The sequence below is a fragment of the Theobroma cacao genome, chromosome 5 (genome assembly GCF_000208745.1).
Source record: "Theobroma cacao cultivar B97-61/B2 chromosome 5, Criollo_cocoa_genome_V2, whole genome shotgun sequence".
In the NCBI taxonomy this organism is placed as follows: Eukaryota; Viridiplantae; Streptophyta; class Magnoliopsida; order Malvales; family Malvaceae; genus Theobroma; species Theobroma cacao.
Window position 1 is genome coordinate 31,329,759 of NC_030854.1, and position 20,991 is coordinate 31,350,749.

At 34.4% G+C, this 20,991-nt stretch overlaps 3 protein-coding genes across 3 annotated transcripts; 1 reads left to right on the top strand and 2 right to left on the bottom strand.

The window, feature by feature from the left end:
* Window positions 3,114–7,824, bottom strand: LOC18599450. Its single transcript, XM_007029428.2, has 3 exons — window positions 7,575–7,824; window positions 5,945–6,147; window positions 3,114–3,714 (listed from the first exon to the last, which is right to left on the bottom strand). The coding sequence occupies exons 1-3, from the start codon at window positions 7,668–7,670 to the stop codon at window positions 3,378–3,380; spliced, it is 636 nt and encodes a 211-aa protein (XP_007029490.1). The 5' UTR covers window positions 7,671–7,824; the 3' UTR covers window positions 3,114–3,377.
* On the bottom strand, window positions 11,032–14,869 carry LOC18599451. The gene is made up of 6 exons (XM_018122320.1): window positions 14,501–14,869; window positions 14,181–14,399; window positions 13,898–14,064; window positions 11,886–11,967; window positions 11,676–11,744; window positions 11,032–11,350 (listed from the first exon to the last, which is right to left on the bottom strand). The coding sequence occupies exons 1-6, from the start codon at window positions 14,621–14,623 to the stop codon at window positions 11,180–11,182; spliced, it is 831 nt and encodes a 276-aa protein (XP_017977809.1). The 5' UTR covers window positions 14,624–14,869; the 3' UTR covers window positions 11,032–11,179.
* LOC18599452 (26S proteasome non-ATPase regulatory subunit 8 homolog A) lies at window positions 16,919–20,510 on the top strand. Its single transcript, XM_007029430.2, has 6 exons — window positions 16,919–17,153; window positions 17,509–17,587; window positions 18,032–18,134; window positions 19,270–19,533; window positions 19,895–20,006; window positions 20,095–20,510. Exons 1-6 carry the CDS (start codon window positions 17,049–17,051, stop codon window positions 20,233–20,235), a joined length of 804 nt encoding a protein of 267 aa, XP_007029492.1. The 5' UTR covers window positions 16,919–17,048; the 3' UTR covers window positions 20,236–20,510.

Consider the following 20,991-nt stretch of genomic DNA (forward strand, 5'->3'; position numbering starts at 1 on the left):
CCTCCGCTGGAAGTCGAGTATTATTTTGTTATGTATAGATGAACTTAATGTAAATTTTAAATGAGTAATGCCAGTACGAGTTGGCAATGTATATCACTATTTTGATTCAAAGTTATGAAATATGACTTAGTGATAATAGATGGAATTATAAGTAAGATAAATAATAGGCTTGCTTAGGTTTAGTGGATTACATCCATTGGATCCATGCACCGGTCATGGCCCGAAATTTGAGTCGTGACAAATTCCCTCCGCAGCAACCTCGTATGGTCGTCTGAACACATCGGGCATTGGACTAAACTTCAGCCCGGTGATGAGGCAGAACTCTTGCTTTGATAGCCGCGCCTTACTCTTGCCAATGGCAAACCATAGCTCATGGTCCATTGACTGGCTCTCAATGATCCGGTGAATCATGATGCTGTGCAAGAGACCGATGTAAAAGTACCCTTGTGGATAGACGTCCAGGAGCATTCTGAAGCAGGTACGCTTAACTGGATCGTACTCCCCCTTCTGTTGGAGAGTCTTTGTGATGTAATGCAGCTGCGACCACTTACAGTGGGTGTTAATTGCGACGTTGAACGCCCACTTCTCCCTCGGCACAATCAGCAAACTGTCAAGTTCCTCATACTGTCTGCGCTGGATCTGCAAAACATGGCACACATGCACCAGTGAGTTAAGCCGTCATGTGCAACAAGGTACACTAAAGACATAAATAAAGAATAAATGTTGTGACACGTCATGCATTGCAATCAAAATGTTGTGACACGCCATGCATAACAAGTAAAATGTTGTCACACACCATGCATAACAAGTAAAATGCTGTGACACGCCATGCATATCAAGTAAAATGTTGTCACATGCTATGCATATCAAGTAAAATATTGTCACACGCCAATACCAACTATAATAATAATGGCGTCACACGGTAAATACCCAAAACCCCTAAAACCACTACGACTTAACCCTAACAACCATCAAACCAACAAGAAAATATAGTCTAAACATTTGCAAAATAAAACAAAAAAACCCGAACATATCAAACAAACCCAGGAAAAAACCAAAAAATTAACGAACACAAGAATGTTTTAATTTGAAACTCACTGACCTCTTCATTCATGGCCGAAATTTTTGCTGGTGTTGTGGTGTCGTTCCGCTTGCAAAGAGCCTTCTGGAACACTCCAGTACCGACGAGAATGAAAAATGAATCACACAGACATTATGAATTCTGAATAATAACTGTTTAAAATGAAATATGGCCTGCTAATATTCTTATTTATTCTGAAAAAGGGGAATTAATTCAATGGAAGTCCAAACGATTACCACGTTAACTGCCCGTTTTTTTTTCCTCTCTCTATTTCAAACCATGACGTGTCAGCTGGTCAAGCACTGTCGTGTCACACACTTTAACCATGACCATGGCGTATCAACTTTTCAAGCAATACCGTGTCACACACTCTAAACATGACCATGGCGTGTCACCAACTATGAACTCTGGCGTGTCACAGCTTATGACCATGGCGTGTCACCAACTCTGAACTCTGGCATGTCACAAATTTCCTCCATGGCGTCTCACGAACTCTGAACGCTGGCGTGTCACAAATTCCCTCTATGGCGTGTCCCAACTCTTAACGCTGACGTGTCACCAACTCTTAACTCTGGCGTGTCACAGATTCCATCCATAGCATCTCACCAACTCTGAACGTCGACGTATCATAGATTCCCTCCATGTCGTGTCACCAACTCTTAACTCTAGCGTGTCACAAATTCTCTCCATGGCGTCTCACCAACTCTGAACGCTACCGTGTCACATATTCGCACCATGGCGTGTCACCAACTCTTAACTCTAGCGTCTCACAGGTTCCCTCTATTGCGTCTCACCAACTCTGAACGGTGTCGTGTCACACATTCCCAACATGACGTTTCACAAACTCTAAAAACAGCCATCTAACATATGGCCTGCTATAGCAAGACCATTTCGTGCTTTGGATTCACATCTTTCTCCTTTCAATTCACCACCGTATTAAAGATTTCTGGTTTCACATCATTAGTCAAGCTTTCCATTCATGACGACCGATTCCTCGTTCGATTTAATATCTCTCTTCTCCTATTATCTGAATGCCATGTCCCAAATCTCTGAAAACCCATCTCATGCAACATTTTTTTGTTTTGCACAACATTCGGAAAAAAAATGGGTATTTTGCACAACCAATCTTTGCATATTTATTTTTTTTTCTCCCATTTTTCTCCTGTTTGAGACTGCATGCTAACGAAGATGGCTCATTAAAGGCATTTTTATCCCAAAATCTTTTCTGATGGCTAAAAACAGTTAAAATTATCCCGAGAGTTATTTACAAAAACACGTTATTTATAAGGACTAAAAAAAAAAATCCCCTATTTGTTATTATGAGGATTAATTTTTTGTTGTTTATCTGTTATTATATTAAATCGCTTATTAATTCTTCACATTTGAGGACAAAATATTTGATCATGAGAAAATCAAAGAAAGAAAAAACCAGCTTGATAAAATTTCATCAACAATGTAGAATATGCTTGAGGTTAATTACTTCTTTGACTGGTTAACCTTGAAGTCGAGTTTTGCCAGTGCATCACTTCAAGCTGCCACTTTTAAACAAGTTTGATGAGATTGGAGATCTGAACGTGCATCCTATTCAAGTTTGTACAATAACCTCACTAGGTTTCTTTCATTTAGTCGCTGGGTTTTAGATGTCAGAACCCAATCCGTTTTGGCATACTGTATTCGGAGACTCCAATAAGAAATTTACTTATTTACAGAATACTCCAATAAGAAATTTACTTATTAACAGCAATGGAGCAATTTTCCTATGGGACAGTAATGTTGTTTAATTTTCAGATCTTTTATCTTAAGGTTTTAAAATTAAACCTTGGAAGAGGGATGGGTTATAAAATATAAGAAGGCTCATTTTGGTTATAGGCTAAGGTTGAAAAGCTTGGGCTGTATGAAGAACATTTTCCAGAACAAGCTTTTAATAGCCCTTAATCCAAACGCAATGCTAAAGCCTCTGCCTGGCAAAACACTTTATCCTCCTTGTCTTTCTGGTAACTCCTATAGCCAGCATAAATCACACAAGGCATCTAAGACAGCTGAAACGGGAAATCTTAAGAGAAAATTGATTACAAGCAATTCATGCGGCCAAAAACCTATCTCATATAAAATATACAAGAAAAATATAAAGAAAGAAAAGAACTTTCAGAATTCTATGTAGCTTGATACTGGACCCATATAAATACTATCTAGCTCCCTTTTGATGCCCCCATAATACAACAACGAAACTGATTTCAAGACTAGCAGGAGCCAAAATGCCAATGACACCTGGAGAAAAATACGTCTAGCGTTTTGATCAAGTAAATTGCCGCCTGATATAAGTATCTTCATGAACAAAAACAGGATCTTGAGAGCTCTGGGGTGGGAACTGAGGTTGTCCCATGGCTATGCCACCTTGATTAGGAACAGGTGCATTGCCCCAAGGACCAGTACTGTCCTTTGCCATGTTTACGGTTAGATAATAGAAGATTCCAAGAGTGACACTTGCAAGAGCTAAGACAGCACCCCCAGCAAAGACTCCAGGTTTCACAACATAGCAATAGTAGTTGCCAAAGTACACACTCTCTTCACCATGTTGATCATTGAGTGCGGAACCAGTTAGTAAGAGAAGGAAAGCTATAACAAAAGTGAACCTGCATGAATAAGGAATCAATACATACACCATTGACCAATATAAATATGTAAATATTAAGAAATCTAGAAAAGAAATTTTATGCCAAGAAACAAGTTTTTTACTCCTGGATGAACAAGCATTTGAATTAATTTTTAAAAGAGAAAGTTGGCACACTGCAAGCAACAACCAATCTATAAACAAAATAGAAGCAAAGCCTACATCACTATTGAGCGTAAAACAAGGAATAACACAAGAAAAAACAGAAATGCAATTGTACAAAGTATTCTCTACTCTTTCACCACTAACCCTACATTGGACTACTAACATGGTATCATAAAGTTAAACGATTTGCTCTCTTTTATGTTCACATGAACATTCAGGCATTTCTTTTCAATCATAAGCTATAGATCATAGCTTCAGAGGCCAATTTAAGCAACAACAGGTAAAAACTCTTTCCCCTCAAGTTAGGCACTAACCATTCTCTAACTAAAATAACCTAAAGCTTTTATAACAGTCTTGATATACCATATCCATCCTCACACCATATCCCTGTAGATAGTCCATAATGAACTATCAATCAAAAGAAAATTAAGAAAGTCATAATTTTGGATCTCGAGAAGATTATACCAATTCAGTCCTTGAAGTTTATTTCTCAATGGATTCTCAGTTTGCTATAACAAGAAAAAGACTCCTGAACATAAGTCACAATATCACACTTCAATAAACTACTTCAAGAAGTGCAATCTATATACCTACATACCCCTCCAATTCAAAGTTCTTTCTCCAGGCAGATTGACAGCTCAAAAGCCGCTCATTCTCAACATATGAACCTTCACCCAAGCAACTGCTAGCAGTATGAAACATGCTGGGCTGAAAAGCAACCAAAATACCCCTACAACTTCAGTTTTTTAGTCCTATGCTTCTCAAACTAAATCCTCCTCTTTCACTGCTGCATTCAACAACCAACTGAAGCATACACTGGTAGATCGTTAAGCATCCATCGTAAAACCAATAGGCAATAGATGCCAAAACCCAATTTGAATCCAAGGACACAACAAAACTAAAACCAAACTCGTCTGAATATACCACTTAACAAGACTCCTAACATGTAGACCAAATTCCGACTGAAAGTAATGGGCCTAACATGCAGACTACAAAGATAGAGCAAGAAAGAACATGCAGGGAAACATATAACTCAGGCGTTGATATCATGTGAAGCACCTATAACCAATTGGCAATGGATGGAGAAGCCCAACCAGAGTTTAAGGTCACAATAAACTCCTAACCCATCTACTGTGAAAGCACCATTTGACATGGTGTCTTGATAGATATGCATCTATAGCTATATATGGAATTTTGGTTCAATTTTCTGCGGATAAGTGTTGAGGTAAAGCAAAAATGCCACAGCCCATCACGCATATGAAAATGCCCAGCATTTCATCAATTAATTTCTTCCCAATACCTTATCAAGTAGATTATTAGACCTAGTAAACGTTGTCTACATTATAAGTGGCCAGGACAAATGTGTCTGAATTTCAAACTAACAAAGTCAGCTAATATATGCCCAAAAGTATGACGTGTATATATGGGTACATCTTGAAATCATAGGAAATATGAACGCATTTGTAAAAGCAATGAAATCCATTCAAATCCAAAAGTGATTTTTTCATATAAATCAATATTAACTGCTATCCATCTCTATCTTTATGTACGTGCACATGTGCATGCATTTAGCAATTTGAATATATATATATACCACATATGGTAACCTAGGATAGCATAGAAATACAAAAGTTTAAAACTCATGCCATTCAAATTTTTGGTTCATGTGCTATTGTGATTTTAATAATGATTATTACAAATATGCCTGATTCCAGGCCAGCAACAGGCAAGTGGAGGAAGCTTCTTTTGATTTAGAAAAGTAGACCTGTCTATCATCAAATCCTGATTTATTCTTTTCTCTCAGAGGAAAAAACCAAAAACATCAAACTGAGCCACTTTGGTTTAACTGACATCATATGGGTGATTGAGTCATGGTGTGTCCTCTTATCTAAAATAATAATAAAAAAATCAAACTGAACAAAAAAGGCCATTGCAGTCTAGTGCAGTGATAAAGGGTAAATATCCTAGGAAGGAAGGGCAAGATCCTGGGTCCATATTCTAGTCCCTACCAGAAAAAAAAAAGGAAAAAAAATATGAAACAAAAAATCAGGAATAAAGTTTTGCTACAAGTTGTGTTCGAGAATTACCAAGAAACAACATAGAAGACAAGAGCTTTTGTCCAGTTAGAGTTCCAAGTTTGACGGGTTCTTTTGCAACAAATACACCCTGTTGCACTATTTATAATTATTTGAGCTATCAGAAGCGCCACTGCTGCAGTTAAGCCAAGGCCAAGTGCAGGACTCCGGGGGTATTGACATTGTGTAGGGGAAATAAACTTAACTTGCGAAGCCTATAAGAGAGAAAAAAGAACAGTTGGAAGTCTCAAGAATTTCAAAAAACCATATTCAAGTAAGCTTACCCAATGCACAGAACAGTATTGACAACATATCAAAATAAGTATTAGCATGCCATTCACATTTTCAGTTTCAATGCTCCAATTGGAAACTGGTTTAAGACAATTTATCATAGCAGGCATTTTGGATTAAATAGATAAATCAACTATATATTCACTATTTATACTTCTCTGAAAAAATTAAATCCTGCATTTAAAAATCCAAATTCTTCAATCTGTACTTATCTTTAGTAGCATAATGGCATCAACACCTTGCATGTCAGGCTTTTAACAGTTTAACTCAGCTCTTAAAAATAGCATGAAAGCGTGAGAGTAAGAAGCAGTGCAAAAATTTTGGTGCAACAGGCATTTATGTGAATAAATTGTGATCCCAATGAAAATGGCGGAACGCAGCAAGTCAGTGCCAATGGAGTCAAATAAATTGATTCTCAGGTGCAACAAAAAGGACCAAAGTCAACAAATCAAATGAACACTTGTTGCAAAATCAACTTAAAAGCAAGCACAAAACCAAACTTACACCAGTATTATATGAAAGTGATTTGAACCGATACTCATTCTATTAGCCGGAATTACTAAAATTGATGAAAAAAGAAAGAGAAATCTGGCAGAACATTGTTGGAAAATCTCCCATTAATTGATGAGTCCGATGACTTCACATTCTAGACATCAAATCACACTAGTAGCCCAACCAATGAGGCACCAAATATTCCATATGCCACTCTGGTCTAAAATAATTTGTCTCTCCCACAATACTTTTTAATAATAACTAACGCTTAAATACATTGCATTTCTACTTTATAGTGGTTAAGACTGAGTTTTTTTTTTTTTTTGGTTCTTTTCTTATACCTTCATCCCTCCAGAAGAATTCTAGTGGAAAAACAGTAGCAAAAATACACTTAGAGCCCAACAAAATGTTGTATAAGTTGGAATCAATTAAATTGAAGCCCCTGCTTCCTTTGGGGTTTTAAAGCAGTAAAATCATTATTTTTTTCAGTTTCCACAAAAAATACATAGAACAAAACAAGAATAACAAAGTTAAGGAACTTGGCATAAGAACTTACAACTAAATTCTATCCAAAAGAATTAAGCTTTTCTACTTCAAAAAGACGATTAAACCAACTAAACCTATCTTTCTTGAGCTTAAATTTCCATTTTTCGACCCTACTACATACACTTAATAAATAAAACCAACAACAGCAATAGGAAAAGAAATTCAAGGTAACAGTTTTTTAATCACCCAAAACACAGGGTAGGTGTGAAGCAAAGCAAGAAACTAATAGGGAAAAAAAAAAGCAAAAAAGACAAGAATTTAAAAGAAACCCAGAACAGAAGATCTAATTAAAAGCCCATAATATTATTTTTACCTGAATCCTAGTAGCTTCAGCAGCAAAGCCAGTTACGGCCGATAATATCCCCAAAAAACCCACAACATTGCATAAAACTATAGCCTTCCTCTCCATCTCTTCCTCTCTTACTCTTCTTTTTCTCTTTGCTTTCGAAACTGAGACTGATAGAGAAGTTACTTAGGCTTATGGAAGCCTTTTGTTTCAAGGGGAAAACGTAAAGTTGGTATCAGTGTTGATGTTCTCTTGTCTGTGTCTTGGGGAGGTCTTTTATATGTTTATAAATATATTTTGATCAAAATAACTATCAAGTCCTTGTATCACACATTTTATTCAATTTAATTCATATACTTAAAATTAAAATAAATTAATTTTTAATTTTAAAAATTATTCCAATTTAACCTCTTCCTAATAACATTCATTGTAATCATTAAAGATGATGATATCAGCATTAACATAGCATGAACATGGCACACAATGCTAATGTGATAAGTAAAAAGGACTCAAATTGTTGATATGGTAATTTAGGTGCATATTGCTGTCATGGCACTATTATGTCAACATGTAATGAGTGAAGTGACACTACCACATTATTATTTTTAACAATTAAATTGAATGTCGTTAGAAAAAAAAATAAATTAAAATAATTTTTAAAATTAAAAAATAAAATTTTCTTGATTTTGAGTATATGAATTAAATTAAACAAAATGCATGAATATGGAGACATAACGAGAATTTTGACCATTACATTTTTCTTAGTGAAGGAATATGTTTTCTCTTTCTACTATTTTCTATTTTTTTAATAAAAACTCTTTAGTAATTTCTTAACTTATTAAATCAAGGAAAATTATAAAAATATGAAAAAAGAAACAATTATATTAAATAATAAAATAAATAATTTTTTTCTTTAAAATTTATATTATTTACGCATTGTCATATTTATTTTCCTGTTTTCTTTTTCTTTTTGGATTTTCAATTATTTAATACAATCCAAAATCTTAAAGACAACTCACTAATAATTCAAAGTTGAAAATTTTAATTTGAAAATCTCAAGTTCAAATTTTGATTAAAAAGTAAAAATTTATAAGATAATTACACAATGAACTTTTAAAAGTAAAAAAAAAAAGGAAATATTTATAGGATAACCACCTAAGAAATGTTACATTATAATTAACTTTATGTTATGTTGACCCTGAAATTGTGATTAGTGGCAGCTCTACTATTATTATTATTTTTTTCTAAACCCCTAGTATTGTATTATGCACAGTCAAAGTAACATTATTAATAATAGTATTACCAGTACATTACGTTAATTTTTAAACTTTATTTAAATATTCCTAAATAAAAGAATCACTTTTCTTTATTCAATATTGTCAACACGGTGAACTCGTCTTGTTTATTTTAAACTTTCAATAAATTAAATTATGATTTAATAATGAAAGAGAGAAAAAAACTCTAAGACTAGGTATTTTCCTTAAAAAATAAAGATACTGAAAATTTAAATCTCAAAGTAACATTAGTTATCTTATACACGTAAGGTGATTATTGAAAATGTAAATATTAAGAAGATAACATTATAATTTTTGATATTTTGCAACGTTTAATTAACCGTGAAAATGAAAAAAAATTAATGCAAACATTTAATTATTAAATAGGAATGTGGTTATCATAATCAATCATTAAATTTAAGATTTTTTTTTCATCTTTCTCTCTTTCTCTTGTCTCAATCATTGGATTAGGAATGGACTAATCAATTGATAATTCATTTTCAGCATCATTAGATTAAGCAATTTAAGCATTGTTTCATTGATAGAGACATTATTAAAAAGACATAAACCCTTGTTACTAGGTCAATCATGCAAATTTTATGTAAGGTCAATTTATTGAAGCTGTAATAATGACAATAATAAATAAATAAATAAGTAACACCAATATATGTACATGTTAAAATAAAATCACTTTATTTTTCTCCATGAATTAGAGCTAAGTGTTTTAAAATATTTTTCCATAATTAAATTTAAAAGAAATTAACATTTCAGCCTTGGCAATCTACTCATGCAACATGGTTTTAATTCTCTCTGGTAGTTCAACGAACATATATTTTGTTAAATTAACAGAGTTTATTAATAACAGCACTTGGGTAGACCTTGTTAATTTTCTCTTTATAAAATATAAATTATTTATATATTTTAAAAATATTTACTTAAACATACTAATTTTTGCATTAAATAAAAGCAAAAGCGAGTAGTCAACTGTCATTTCTCACCAACCTTTTCAACAAGTAGAATTTCAGCCGTGGAGGCTTCGACCGCCTGCCAATATTCTGACAATGACGCTAAAACCTTGTGATGAAGAGGAATATCTCTATCTTGTTTAGCAACATTTGAAACCTTGTTGATATCAAAACTAAAAAACATAGCCAACATACTCCAGCTTGTATGCAGAGCAAGCTTCATCCAGAGGGAATCATTTTCATGAAAAGATACTCAGGTATTACCATGTTTTTCGCCTGCGAAAGAGAGTCAACCTTAAACTGAAACAATAGAGTTGCTTCAAGTCAACACATATGCGGATAATCTATAGCAGTAGCAATTTAGGTACATACATATATGTATGCAACTGTATACAGCTAAGGTCAACACTCAACCCTGCATTTGATAACTCTGTTGGTTATGAAAGAAAAGGAGGGATGTTGAACAACGTCTGTGAACATGTTCTCCTTTTGATGATATGATAGAGCTGACTTCTAAAAATGAGCCCAAATTGATGGACAACAACTATATTCAATTGGTTTCTTCACCAACAGGAACATTAACTAGAAGCTTTCTGATATTTTATAGGACTATTTCAGTTGACTGATTTAAGGTATGCACGTTCTATTAAGAATCAATCAACGGAATTTCCCGTTTTAATCTCACGCTCTTCCATGTTAGTTTTGTTTTTAGTACTAATTAGAAAGCTGTAACAGGATAAAAAATTATACATGGAGCCAAAAGGAATGGGAAGCAGTGTTGAAGGATCAAGGGCCCTAAAGGACTATGCTCCATGAAATGCTATCTTCCCAGAAGGGGAGCTGAAACCCAGGGTTGAAAGACCGGATCACTGATGATTTTGAATGGGATTTTCCTCTTTGGATTGAACAAGAAAGGTTTCAATTTGAGATTGACAAGGACAAAACATCACTACATATATGTATCCAATTTATCCTGTTCTTAGTTGATTTATGTGTTTCCTAAGTCATGGGAGTGATCCTCTCCCAATTATGAATTAAGAATTTGAGAGAGGATCACCCCTATGGCAAACCACTTTACATGCATTTTGCAGATAATAACCTTGTTCCTGGACATCCTTATATCCTTTTCTTCTGCTTAGGGCTGTTCAGATTGATCACTACTTACGAGGCAATAGCTACTTAGAAAACCGATGCAACAAAATGATTTAACTTAAAATATGCAGGCTGCAAAAGAAGAAGAAAATAGACATGTGAAAATTGCAATGGTCAGTGTATTGTTTTTAATGAAGCAGCTTTAGGCAGATTTCACTTATCAACTCCTTACATTTGATATTGAAACCAAATATGAGTCACAAACCCATGCTTGTACCACCAGTTCTGTGAATACAGGATTTCATTGAAGGCCATAAACAAGTAAAGCTCCAACAGCTCCAACACCAGCTATCAGCCCAATAATGACACCAATTGGGGGTAACCCTCCACCAATAGCTTTGCCAGTATTCACATCATATTTTGCAAATCTCTTCTTTGGTGCTCGACATTGAGGGCATGCATAAGTATCAGGCTGCAGCAAATTAAAGAAGACAAAATTTAAAAATCTCTTATTCACAAAATGGATCATGAGAGGATGATTAATCTCCTAGAGCAGTTTTAGGCACAATATACATTACCCAATTCTTTGGACATTAATATATGTGGATGATATGAGCTGAAAAGCATCCATAACCCATTGCTTATATAATTGGTTTCATCAAGTGCAATGGTTTCATCAAATACTTTGGACATAAACATACCAGGCATGATTGAAAGATTGCTTATTGCATATGAATTCAGATAACTTAACCAGATAAGATGTTTAATTATTGCCGAGAAACTGGATAGAGACTTGCCTGCTCATCAAAAGGTTTCTGTGCAGTGTATATGTATCCACAATCAAGACAAATATGACTAGCTCTTGCCTGCAAAATCCTGTATACCATTAGTTTTTGCCTATGCAAAGTGATCTCATTCAATACACATGCAATTGCATCTGAGCATGTATTTCTTTATCAAAAAGTGAAGTAGAATCTTAGTTGGCCAAAGGCCAAAGTTATGTTTACCTTTTGAGCCTCAGTCAATTTCCTTCCAAAGCGAGGTGGTGCTGGTCGCTTTGTTAATCGTTTAACATCTACTTCTGCACCTCTGCATCAAATGGATGGGAGAGCTATCAGATACAGATCAGAAGAAAGTGAATTGGCTGAATTTTTTTTTTTCATACTTTCATGCTAGTAAAGAAAAATAGTAAACACATTAAGAAAAGGAGTTTGATTATTGATAAATTAATGTGAAAATGGGACCTTGAACTAAATGGCAACTGCATTAACTCATATTAACTGATGCATGATACTTTTCCATTTCAAATTCACTCCCCTCTTGATCTTTCCTCATTTTATAGTTAGTCTATAAAATTTTTAAGCAGAAAAGACCAAGGGTAGCACACTGGAGCTTCTGTCAGAAGATGACATAAATTTCAAAAGATAAATATGAGAAGATGCTGAAAAACACCTACATTTTTTCTTGCTGGCCTTAACAAAAAGATCTATGTTTTTCTACATCATATCTGCAAAACTTTTTAGTTTTATTTATTTTTTTATAGTACATCTTTGAAATGAGATAGTATTTTGTATCTCAAAACATAGCAGAAGCAACAATGATCAAAAAACAGATAGAAGAAGTTGCAGACTTGCAGCTTAATTTAGTGAAACCATAACCTCATTCACAGGGGTAGCACATGCAGTTTGGCATGTAAGCATAACTAGATAGATTTGTATATATAATTATGCACATACATTTTACTAAAATATTTACAGTTCAAAAATACATAGAACAGAAACAGAGGCTAAGCGGCTTTCAAATGGTACACTTATGGAAGAGAACATTAAGCAAAATAGTGAATCTTTGATGCTAATTCTTAATGCATGCTTGACAAGCATCATAATAGAATATGTTATGAAAACTATTGCATTGCAATAGATCCATAGTTCTCGAATTGTTTTAAAATAATTTAGGGTGTTCTATTAACTTTTTGATAGAACAGCAGAAACATCATGTTCACTGCCTAAACTTGTTATGTTACACTGTTAACATAAATTTATTACTTTTAATGTTCTGCAACAGTTTGGGCAATACAAGCTGTTTATAAAACATATTTTCAAAGGGTGGATGGCCATAGTAGAGTCATGGAGGATCACTACATACAAATTTAAGTATGCAATATTTATATAATGTTCATCTGAGGCAGTCATGAAATCCACCAAAAAGACATCAGTGCTATCAAGCTGAAGCCATTGCCAATGCTAACGCTAATACATTATATCTTGTGTTCCAGTAACTAGATACAACCAGATGGCATGTTTGTTGGCAAATCGTTACTGAAGTTCTTCTTTTATAATAAAATAATGTTTGAAATATAAGGGTCAAACTTCAAAAATAAGCACAGGTTACTGATAAGCCAAAATGTAATGAAAATGAGCAATGAGACATGTCTATCTGGAAAGGAGAAACATGTTCTATCACTCTAACATGAAGAAGGAAAAAAGCACAAAACTTCAAATTTGTTTCCTTTGATAGGCAAATGACTGGTCATTGTTTATCTTCTAGTTGCCAAACATTCATATTCTTCAAGGAAAAACAATGACAGAGCAGGTTTAGCAGTAATATTGCCACTGTGGAAAGGAAAGAAGAAACAGAAGAAAAGGTTGTTTGTCTTAGCCCTTTGACAAGCTCCCCTCTTTTTCTTGATTATTAAGGAATTAATTGAATGGTCCAAAACTCAAAGTGCCACAATAAGCTAATTCTCCAGCTATGTTCCTCCAGTTGGCATTTGAAATAACTGGTTCGGAAGGGGGAGCACTCTAAACTCCTTGTCTACAAATATGAGCTTTTGTTTTTGGTCCTTTAACCCACAAGAAAGAAGAAATCTTGCAGTTTGCTTGCTACACCATGAATTTATAGAGAGGATCAACAACTTTTTTTCCTCCACTATACTAATCATCAAAATTTTGCAACTAATACAATAAAAAGAAAGTGAAAAATAAAAGCAAGGAAATTAGATTTAGATCAGAAGGCAAACCTGTTAACAACAAAATAGACAGAATCTGGCTTTGCTTGGACGGCAGTTTTAGTGAATCCAAGCTTATCCGCAGGCCAAAGTTCATCTCCAAAGAAACTACTGGTGTAAAGTACCTGGTCCCCTGCCTTAAGCCCTGCTTTTGCTGCATTCCCACCCCCATCTACAGCCTATAACAATTCCATTTCAAAAATTACCGTGAATCAATATCTATCAGCAAAGTGAATTGACAAATAAATCTCCGATACATTCTCACATCGATGATAGAAGGAGAATCGAAACTTACAGTGATAACTACACCACCTCCTTGTTTTTGACCCAATGTCAGGCCAAGGGGCTTGTCAACCTCAACCTCTATAGTTCTTGAAGCACCAGCAGTTCTTGCAGTGATCTCAAGCCCTCTTCTTGCATGACTGGAACTGAAGCTGCTCTTTCTCTCAGCTAGGAAGAAGCCTGAGACACCCTTTTTGGCCTCTAGAAGAGACAGGCCTTGCCATGCGGTTTTCTATACATGCATGAACGAAAAGAGAGGGGTTTCTGTTAATTGGGGTCTTGAAATGAAAGCATTTTGAGAGGATCTGATTCTGACACGTATTTCATTCATACCTGAGAAGTATAAGGCGTGAATGCCTTGGGAGATGGGGTTGGGTTAGCTTTGATGGAGTTGTTCCTGCTGGTGAGGGCCGCAGAGCAAGAAGAAGAGGCACCTGCAACCACAGCTGATGACATGGTTGAACTTGGTATAAGAACAAGTGGCAGGGAAAGAAAGAGTGTGAAATAAAAGGGAAGGAGTTCATAGGTTTCAGTCCGTCACGGTTGAGTTGAGTGAGGTGGCGTGGCTTCCTCGGGGTTGTTCAAGTTGTGTGGATAGGAATGCATGACCAGATAACCTTTTAGTGGCAGTAGAAGCCAGGTACACGTTGAGAGGCACACGCCCCCGCCAGGCTACTGCCTGGCTGCCTCAATTCCACAAATTAATCAGCTACGTTGTTTTCTTTTTATCTTTTTTCCTTAAAGAAGTATGTTAATTTGTGTGGGTCAAGACCAGACTCCAAGGTTCTTTGATCTTCTTTTCTATAAAAAGAGGTTTCAGAAATCTCTCTTGAAGAGATTCAACGCTATACACTAACAACAAAAACTAACAAAAACTTCAATAATCTAATAACTATTCACAATCGAATATGGATACATGGTGAATCCAGATTGGATAGTGTTACTTATCGTAACGGACAAGTGTTCCTTCTGTTTTTGTCTTTAGGCTTAAGGCCCACTCATTCTAGATCCAAGAGGGCCATCACAGACCTGGCAGCTCAATGCCTAAACACCCATCTGGTTTTACAAATGAGGAACAGAATGCATGGAAGGTTCTTCCATGATGACCTGCCATGGGGGACGCTCCCAGTACAAAAGGGAGGAACACGAGATATAAGGAACCTCTCTCTCATTCTCTTCTTTCTTTACACTCCAGACTCACTTGACATTCAAATAGGGATTCATCCAAGATCCTCCGATACTTTTTTTGTTTCATAAATTTTTCATCTAATTTTATACAATCAATTATCCGCTCGCTTCATCCTCAACACTTTCAGCTCCTACGAAAGGAGGTTCACAATCACACTCTAATCATACAGTTACTTAGAAAGGCAACCACTTTAATACTTTAGACCAAGTCATCAATTTGGTATATACTGCTATACTGTGAATGATCACTTCATAGCAATATGCAACACACTTTTACAAACCAGTTGGTGCCTACTTCAACCTTGAAGATATAATGCACCCAATGTTTATGGACACTAGATGTTGCTAAGCAACGCACATGGGCATGTCCCTTTTCCAATTTTAACATTCTTGACTACATTTTTTCCAGCCTTTAATATGATTAAACCAACATCACCATGCAATGTTAGAAGGGGTTTTGCCATGGACACCAGACTCACATTATTGTAATAAGCTCTTTAATCTACTTTCTTACTTCTAGATATATTATTATTTCTCAAAGGTAAATGTTCATTGTGTTTTGGCTTAATATATATTGTTCAATTTTATTATCCTACTTTGGTTCGGTTCAATCTTATCCTCACTTTTATTGAGTGGTTATCATTTTATTATTTGTGTCTTTATTATTTTGATATCAAAATAATAATATATTATATTGTATAAATATTTTAAAATTAAAAATAAAAATATTTATTAATAAAAAATAATTTAATCAACCCAAATCGAGTCAAGTTGAGCTAAAACTTGAAAATATATATTCAAATTTGATCCAAATCGAATATAGCTTATGAATTTAATCGAGTAACTCGACCTTTAACACATTTTAGTTATGACCTAAATGAACTTTTTTGTTCTTTTTTTTAACATTCTTCGATGAAAATTTATCAAAGTTTAAGAAGCACTTCTTGAGCAAAACAAAATTCTGATTCTTTATTCCTAGTGGACCATTATCAATTTATCATATTAGAGGTTTGCAAGGGTTCAAATTATTTGCTCAGCTCTATGGGTTTGGCTTGATTCGAATCGGTCTTCGATCTGAAAATTTTAAATTATTATATTAATAAAAGATATATTTATTTAAGTATAATTTTAAAATATATTTAAAATATTAATATATTAATATAAAAAAATTTATTTTTTTATTAATAAAATGTTATCAAGAGTCATTTTGATAAACGGAAAATTCAATATTAAATAGTAATTAAGTGTTGAATAATCGGTACTATATAGTAAATTTGGGTAGAAAAAGAATTTGGTATTTTATTAAAAGTTGAAAATTGAATAAAAGGTAATTTATTAGATTTTTTATGTGAAAAATAGACATAATTTATATAGATTTTACATTTGATAAAAATTTAAAAATAATAAAATAAATGATTTTAAGTATCTTAGAGTAATGCAGTTAAATAATAAAATTGTCAACATATTTTCATTTTAATAATTTATCAAATTACTCCTAAACTACTTTATTTTTTTAAGAAAAAAAAACATATTTGGTAATAATCAATTAAGAGCTTATTCCTTTTATACGTGTGTGTATAACATATATATAGAGAAAGAGAGCTGTAGGCTGTAAGTAGAAGTAGAAAAATTAGAAAGAGAATTTCCATTGTTTCGGCAACACGAAAGCTTGGGGAAGAAAGAGAAAAGAGAAATGGATCCACAGTTAACCGAAGTGTCGCAGCTATTCGAGCGATTCAAAGCGGCATTTATCAGAAATGATTACGATTCCTGCGCCAATCTCCTTTCTCAACTTAAGGTATTTTAACTTGTTCAGAACCTAATATCTCTGTTGGTTTTTTTAGAAAAATTATAGGTTTTCCTCTTTCTTTCCTTTCGAAAAGATCGAGCCTGTGTTGTAAATCTTCAGTTTCTTTGGAGGTTTGATTATTTTAGGGTTTAGGAATTTAGGGTTTTACGTTGGATGTTTCAATTGTGAATTAGCTATCTTTGAGCTTGAAAATGGGATCGATGAAAGTGATTGCGTTGCAACTAGAGGAAGTAAATAAAAAAACATTGTTTCTTTGGTTTTTTGCTTGGTAGTATTTTTCGTTAATTCGTAAAAGTTTTGACATTGAAGTGCTGCTCAGAGTGATTTGGGTTTATTATTGCAGGTGTTGCTGACAAAGTTTAGGAGCCTTCCTCCGTTGTTCGAAAATACACCTAACGCGATTAATGAATTGCTGTTAGCAAGTAATTCTTTTGACTAACTGAATGGGTTTTTTTTTTTTTTTCATTTTGTATGTTGGTTCATCTTTAATTGAAGCACTAGCTTTCACATATTTCAAAGGATGCTATATATATCATAACTTGTTAGTGGAAGCTTCATGCACAAAAACTAAATGTAACCTGGTTTTACAAAAAGGGCACTGGAGAACTTTGTGAGTGGTGATGACTAGCATGAAACCTTTACTAAATCTCAGATATGATGTGGAACATGCAAGTTTATTTGTTTATTTTATGGGAGCGTTAAGCCTCCTTTTTGGAGTATAGATGTGGAAAATAAAGTTTCTTTCAGCTGCTACATGAAAGTGGTTTTAACGAATTTGAGTAGGCATGAGAATTTAAGTCTCTACTTGTTTGAAGATTATAAATTTATCAATTGTTTACTCCTTTCTTTTTCCCTGACATTTTCAGGGGAAATTTATGAGCATGCTGTTGTCCTTAGTGTGAAGATTGAGGATCAAGATGCCTTTGAAAGGGATTTCTTCCAGTTGAAGCCCTATTATACTGATGCTGGGTTAGTTGCTTGCCTTTCAGAGCTATGATGAAAGTTTAGCTCCCTATTTTGGGAATTTTGTCTTGTCACCTTAGTGTAGCTATTGTCCTGTATGTATAATTTTCTATTTATGCTTAGTTTTCTTCTTCTTGTTGTTGATGTAATTTCCTCCCCTTTCTCTCTAGGTGTGTAGGATAGATGAATATATAAGAGATTACATTCTCTAAAGCCCTGCATAACGATTTATAAAAGATGGATAACAATTTGTCTCAGTAGAAACATCGAGTTAGAAGGTTTAATAATTCAAAAGGACTTGTAGGTCTAAATTGTGGGATGATGTTGATGACAAAAAATATTGGAAAATTATTTTCCATATGTATGTTCAATGCTTTTTGAGTGAAATTTATCATAATGGCCTAAAAGTGTATATATTATCAAAGATATTGCTAATGGCTGGCATCTTCTTTAATAGAAATAAGAATCTGTAGATTAAAATGTTAATGTTAAGGTAGTATCTCTGGATCAGATCTACATTGACTACCATGAGCATGGCCATTTTGGTGGTCAATGAATCTGCTTGGCAAAAGCTGCCAATAATGCTGCCAAGTGTCATGAAGAATAATAGTGTAACTTATCCTCTATTTTCTGAACTCGTCTGCGTGACCCTGATTAAGTTTGCTGTCCTCTTGCCAAATTCTATGCTTCCAACTCTTGCACATTTATTAAAGTATGGGGAAACATATGTAAAAGATGTCTTTCTACACTTCAGATCATCTAGGATGTGCTGTAGAGGAATTCCATTTTGTTCCCACTCCTAAACATTTCTTGGTTGTTATATTTCCTTCTTTTGTTTTATCTTGTGCCACTTCTCTATATAATTAGTTATATCTCCTTTTTTCAGTTTTGTAAGAATTTTAATGGTTGAAGAAATTAAATAGGTTGTTGTATGATTATGTTGGTACACTAGATTTGTTAAACTTGTCCCATTTAGACAAATTTTCTGTATTTATATATTATATAATCAAGGTATTAAGTACACTTCCACTTCTTACAATGTGCGTTCTCGTATGTGCTTATTACTTTTTTATCTCGAAGACTCTATCCTTTAGTTTATGGAAGTGATGCTAATTATTATGCTTTTCTTTTGATTGAGCAGTAGCCGCCTTCCACCATCCCCTCAAGAGTACCCAATTTTAGGTCTTAATCTCTTGAGACTTCTTGTCCAGAATAGGATTGCTGAGTTCCATACTGAACTTGAACTGCTTTCAGCCACTGCTTTAGAAAATCCTTGCATCAAGCATGCTGTGGAGCTGGAGCAATCGTTTATGGAAGGGGCTTACAACCGTGTGTTGAGTGCCAGACAGACTGCACCACATGAAACTTATGTTTATTTCATGGATCTCTTGGCAAAAACAGTGAGGTAAGCAAATATCTTTGATGTATGGTGATAGTTTTGGGGGACAAGAAAGTTGAAACATGACAAAGGGGGACAAGAAAATTGAAACGTGACAAAACTTTATTTAAATTTTGGTTGTATTCACAATTCTTTTTTTTTTTTTGAATAGTGGTTGTATCCACAATTATTTTGAACCTAAGTTCATTTAACGACTTTATAACATCAGTGCTGATGGTACTGCCTGTTTTGACCACCTGAGAGTTTCTTGCTGGTGGCACTTCCATGTTCATATGCTGCTTTTAAGTAATAGAGTCTTCTCTACATTTTCTTCATGTGCATTGCTTAATACTTGTTAGAATAACTATTCATAATTTGTCATTTTCAGAGATGAAATAGCTGGATGCAGTGAGAAGGCATATGATTATCTTTCAATTGATGATGCCCGACAGATGTTGCTGTTCTCATTTGATCAAGAACTTTTGGAATACATCAAAGAGGTAAGCATTTGTGTAAAGAGTAATTAAAAAAATATTGTCAAAGGCTTTGGCATACAAGCTTAGTTGGACGTGTCCCCTTAAATTGCAGGAGCATCCTGAGTGGGAAGTGAAGAATGGATTTGTCTTTCTCCAGAAGGCCAAAGAATCTGCGCCATGCAAGGAGATTCCATCCCTGCAACTGATCAACCAGACTCTTAGTTATGCAAGGGAGTTGGAGCGGATTGTCTAGGGAAGTTGCTGTAATGATTGCTTTCCCTCCTGCTTATGGCTCATATCACTTGACATTAGTTCTGTGATTGTGGATTTTACTTTCTACATCCATTATGAAACTTAAAGTTGTTGAGATTTCCTTTTTCAAATTCTTTACATTAGTGGCACCAAATTGCTAGGATTACACCAGGGAATGGACCTCCCCTTTTGTTTTCCTTTCTGGCAGGTTGTTTTGTGTAAACTTTTTAATCATCTTGTGATTTAAAGAGCAGTCTGATGATTGATATGTTAAAATGAATCAAGCCTAGGGAAGAAATAATGAATCAGTCAATTTCAATAGGTGAAGAGGGAAAACACAGTGGCCATTAGATGTCAGTGATCAGTCAGTATATGGAAATTCTAATCATGTGCTTAACGTGTGTGTGTGCATTTGATAATGATATATGTGTTTTGCAAAGCACTTGATGGCGATTGATCCTTTGGTATTGGAGTCAAGCATAATGTAATGGACATTAGTGTCCATGACTTACGTGATTATGTTTTTGAAAAGGTTTGGTGGTTAACTATTATCTAAGTGGGAGCAGTTTATTGAAAGGTGACCCACTCCCAATGGGTGTAATTATGAATTATTATCAGTATTGAAAGGGAGTGTGAAGATTTGAGTAATCTATTGTAATTTGGAAAAAAGAGGGGCATGGTTAAGTGATTGTTGGGTTTGATCATGAGATGTTATTGTTCCTCCTCAGATAATTGGTTATTAGCTTCTTGATAATGA

Coding starts and splice junctions, on each gene's coding strand:
- LOC18599451 (XM_018122320.1), bottom strand. CDS start 14,623: ATGTCATCAGCTGTGGTTGCAGGTGCCTCTTCTTCTTGCTCTGCGGCC. Junction 14,400..14,500: donor TCACGCCTTATACTTCTCAG/GTATGAATGAAA, acceptor ATGCATGTATAG/AAAACCGCATGGCAAGGCCT. Junction 11,968..13,897: donor GTCTATTTTGTTGTTAACAG/GTTTGCCTTCTG, acceptor CATTTGATGCAG/AGGTGCAGAAGTAGATGTTA.
- LOC18599452 (XM_007029430.2), top strand. CDS start 17,049: ATGGATCCACAGTTAACCGAAGTGTCGCAGCTATTCGAGCGATTCAAA. Junction 17,588..18,031: donor TAATGAATTGCTGTTAGCAA/GTAATTCTTTTG, acceptor TGACATTTTCAG/GGGAAATTTATGAGCATGCT. Junction 19,534..19,894: donor CTCTTGGCAAAAACAGTGAG/GTAAGCAAATAT, acceptor TGTCATTTTCAG/AGATGAAATAGCTGGATGCA.
- LOC18599450 (XM_007029428.2), bottom strand. CDS start 7,670: ATGGAGAGGAAGGCTATAGTTTTATGCAATGTTGTGGGTTTTTTGGGG. Junction 6,148..7,574: donor CTGAAGCTACTAGGATTCAG/GTAAAAATAATA, acceptor TCTCTCTTATAG/GCTTCGCAAGTTAAGTTTAT. Junction 3,715..5,944: donor GTCTTCTATGTTGTTTCTTG/GTAATTCTCGAA, acceptor TTATTCATGCAG/GTTCACTTTTGTTATAGCTT.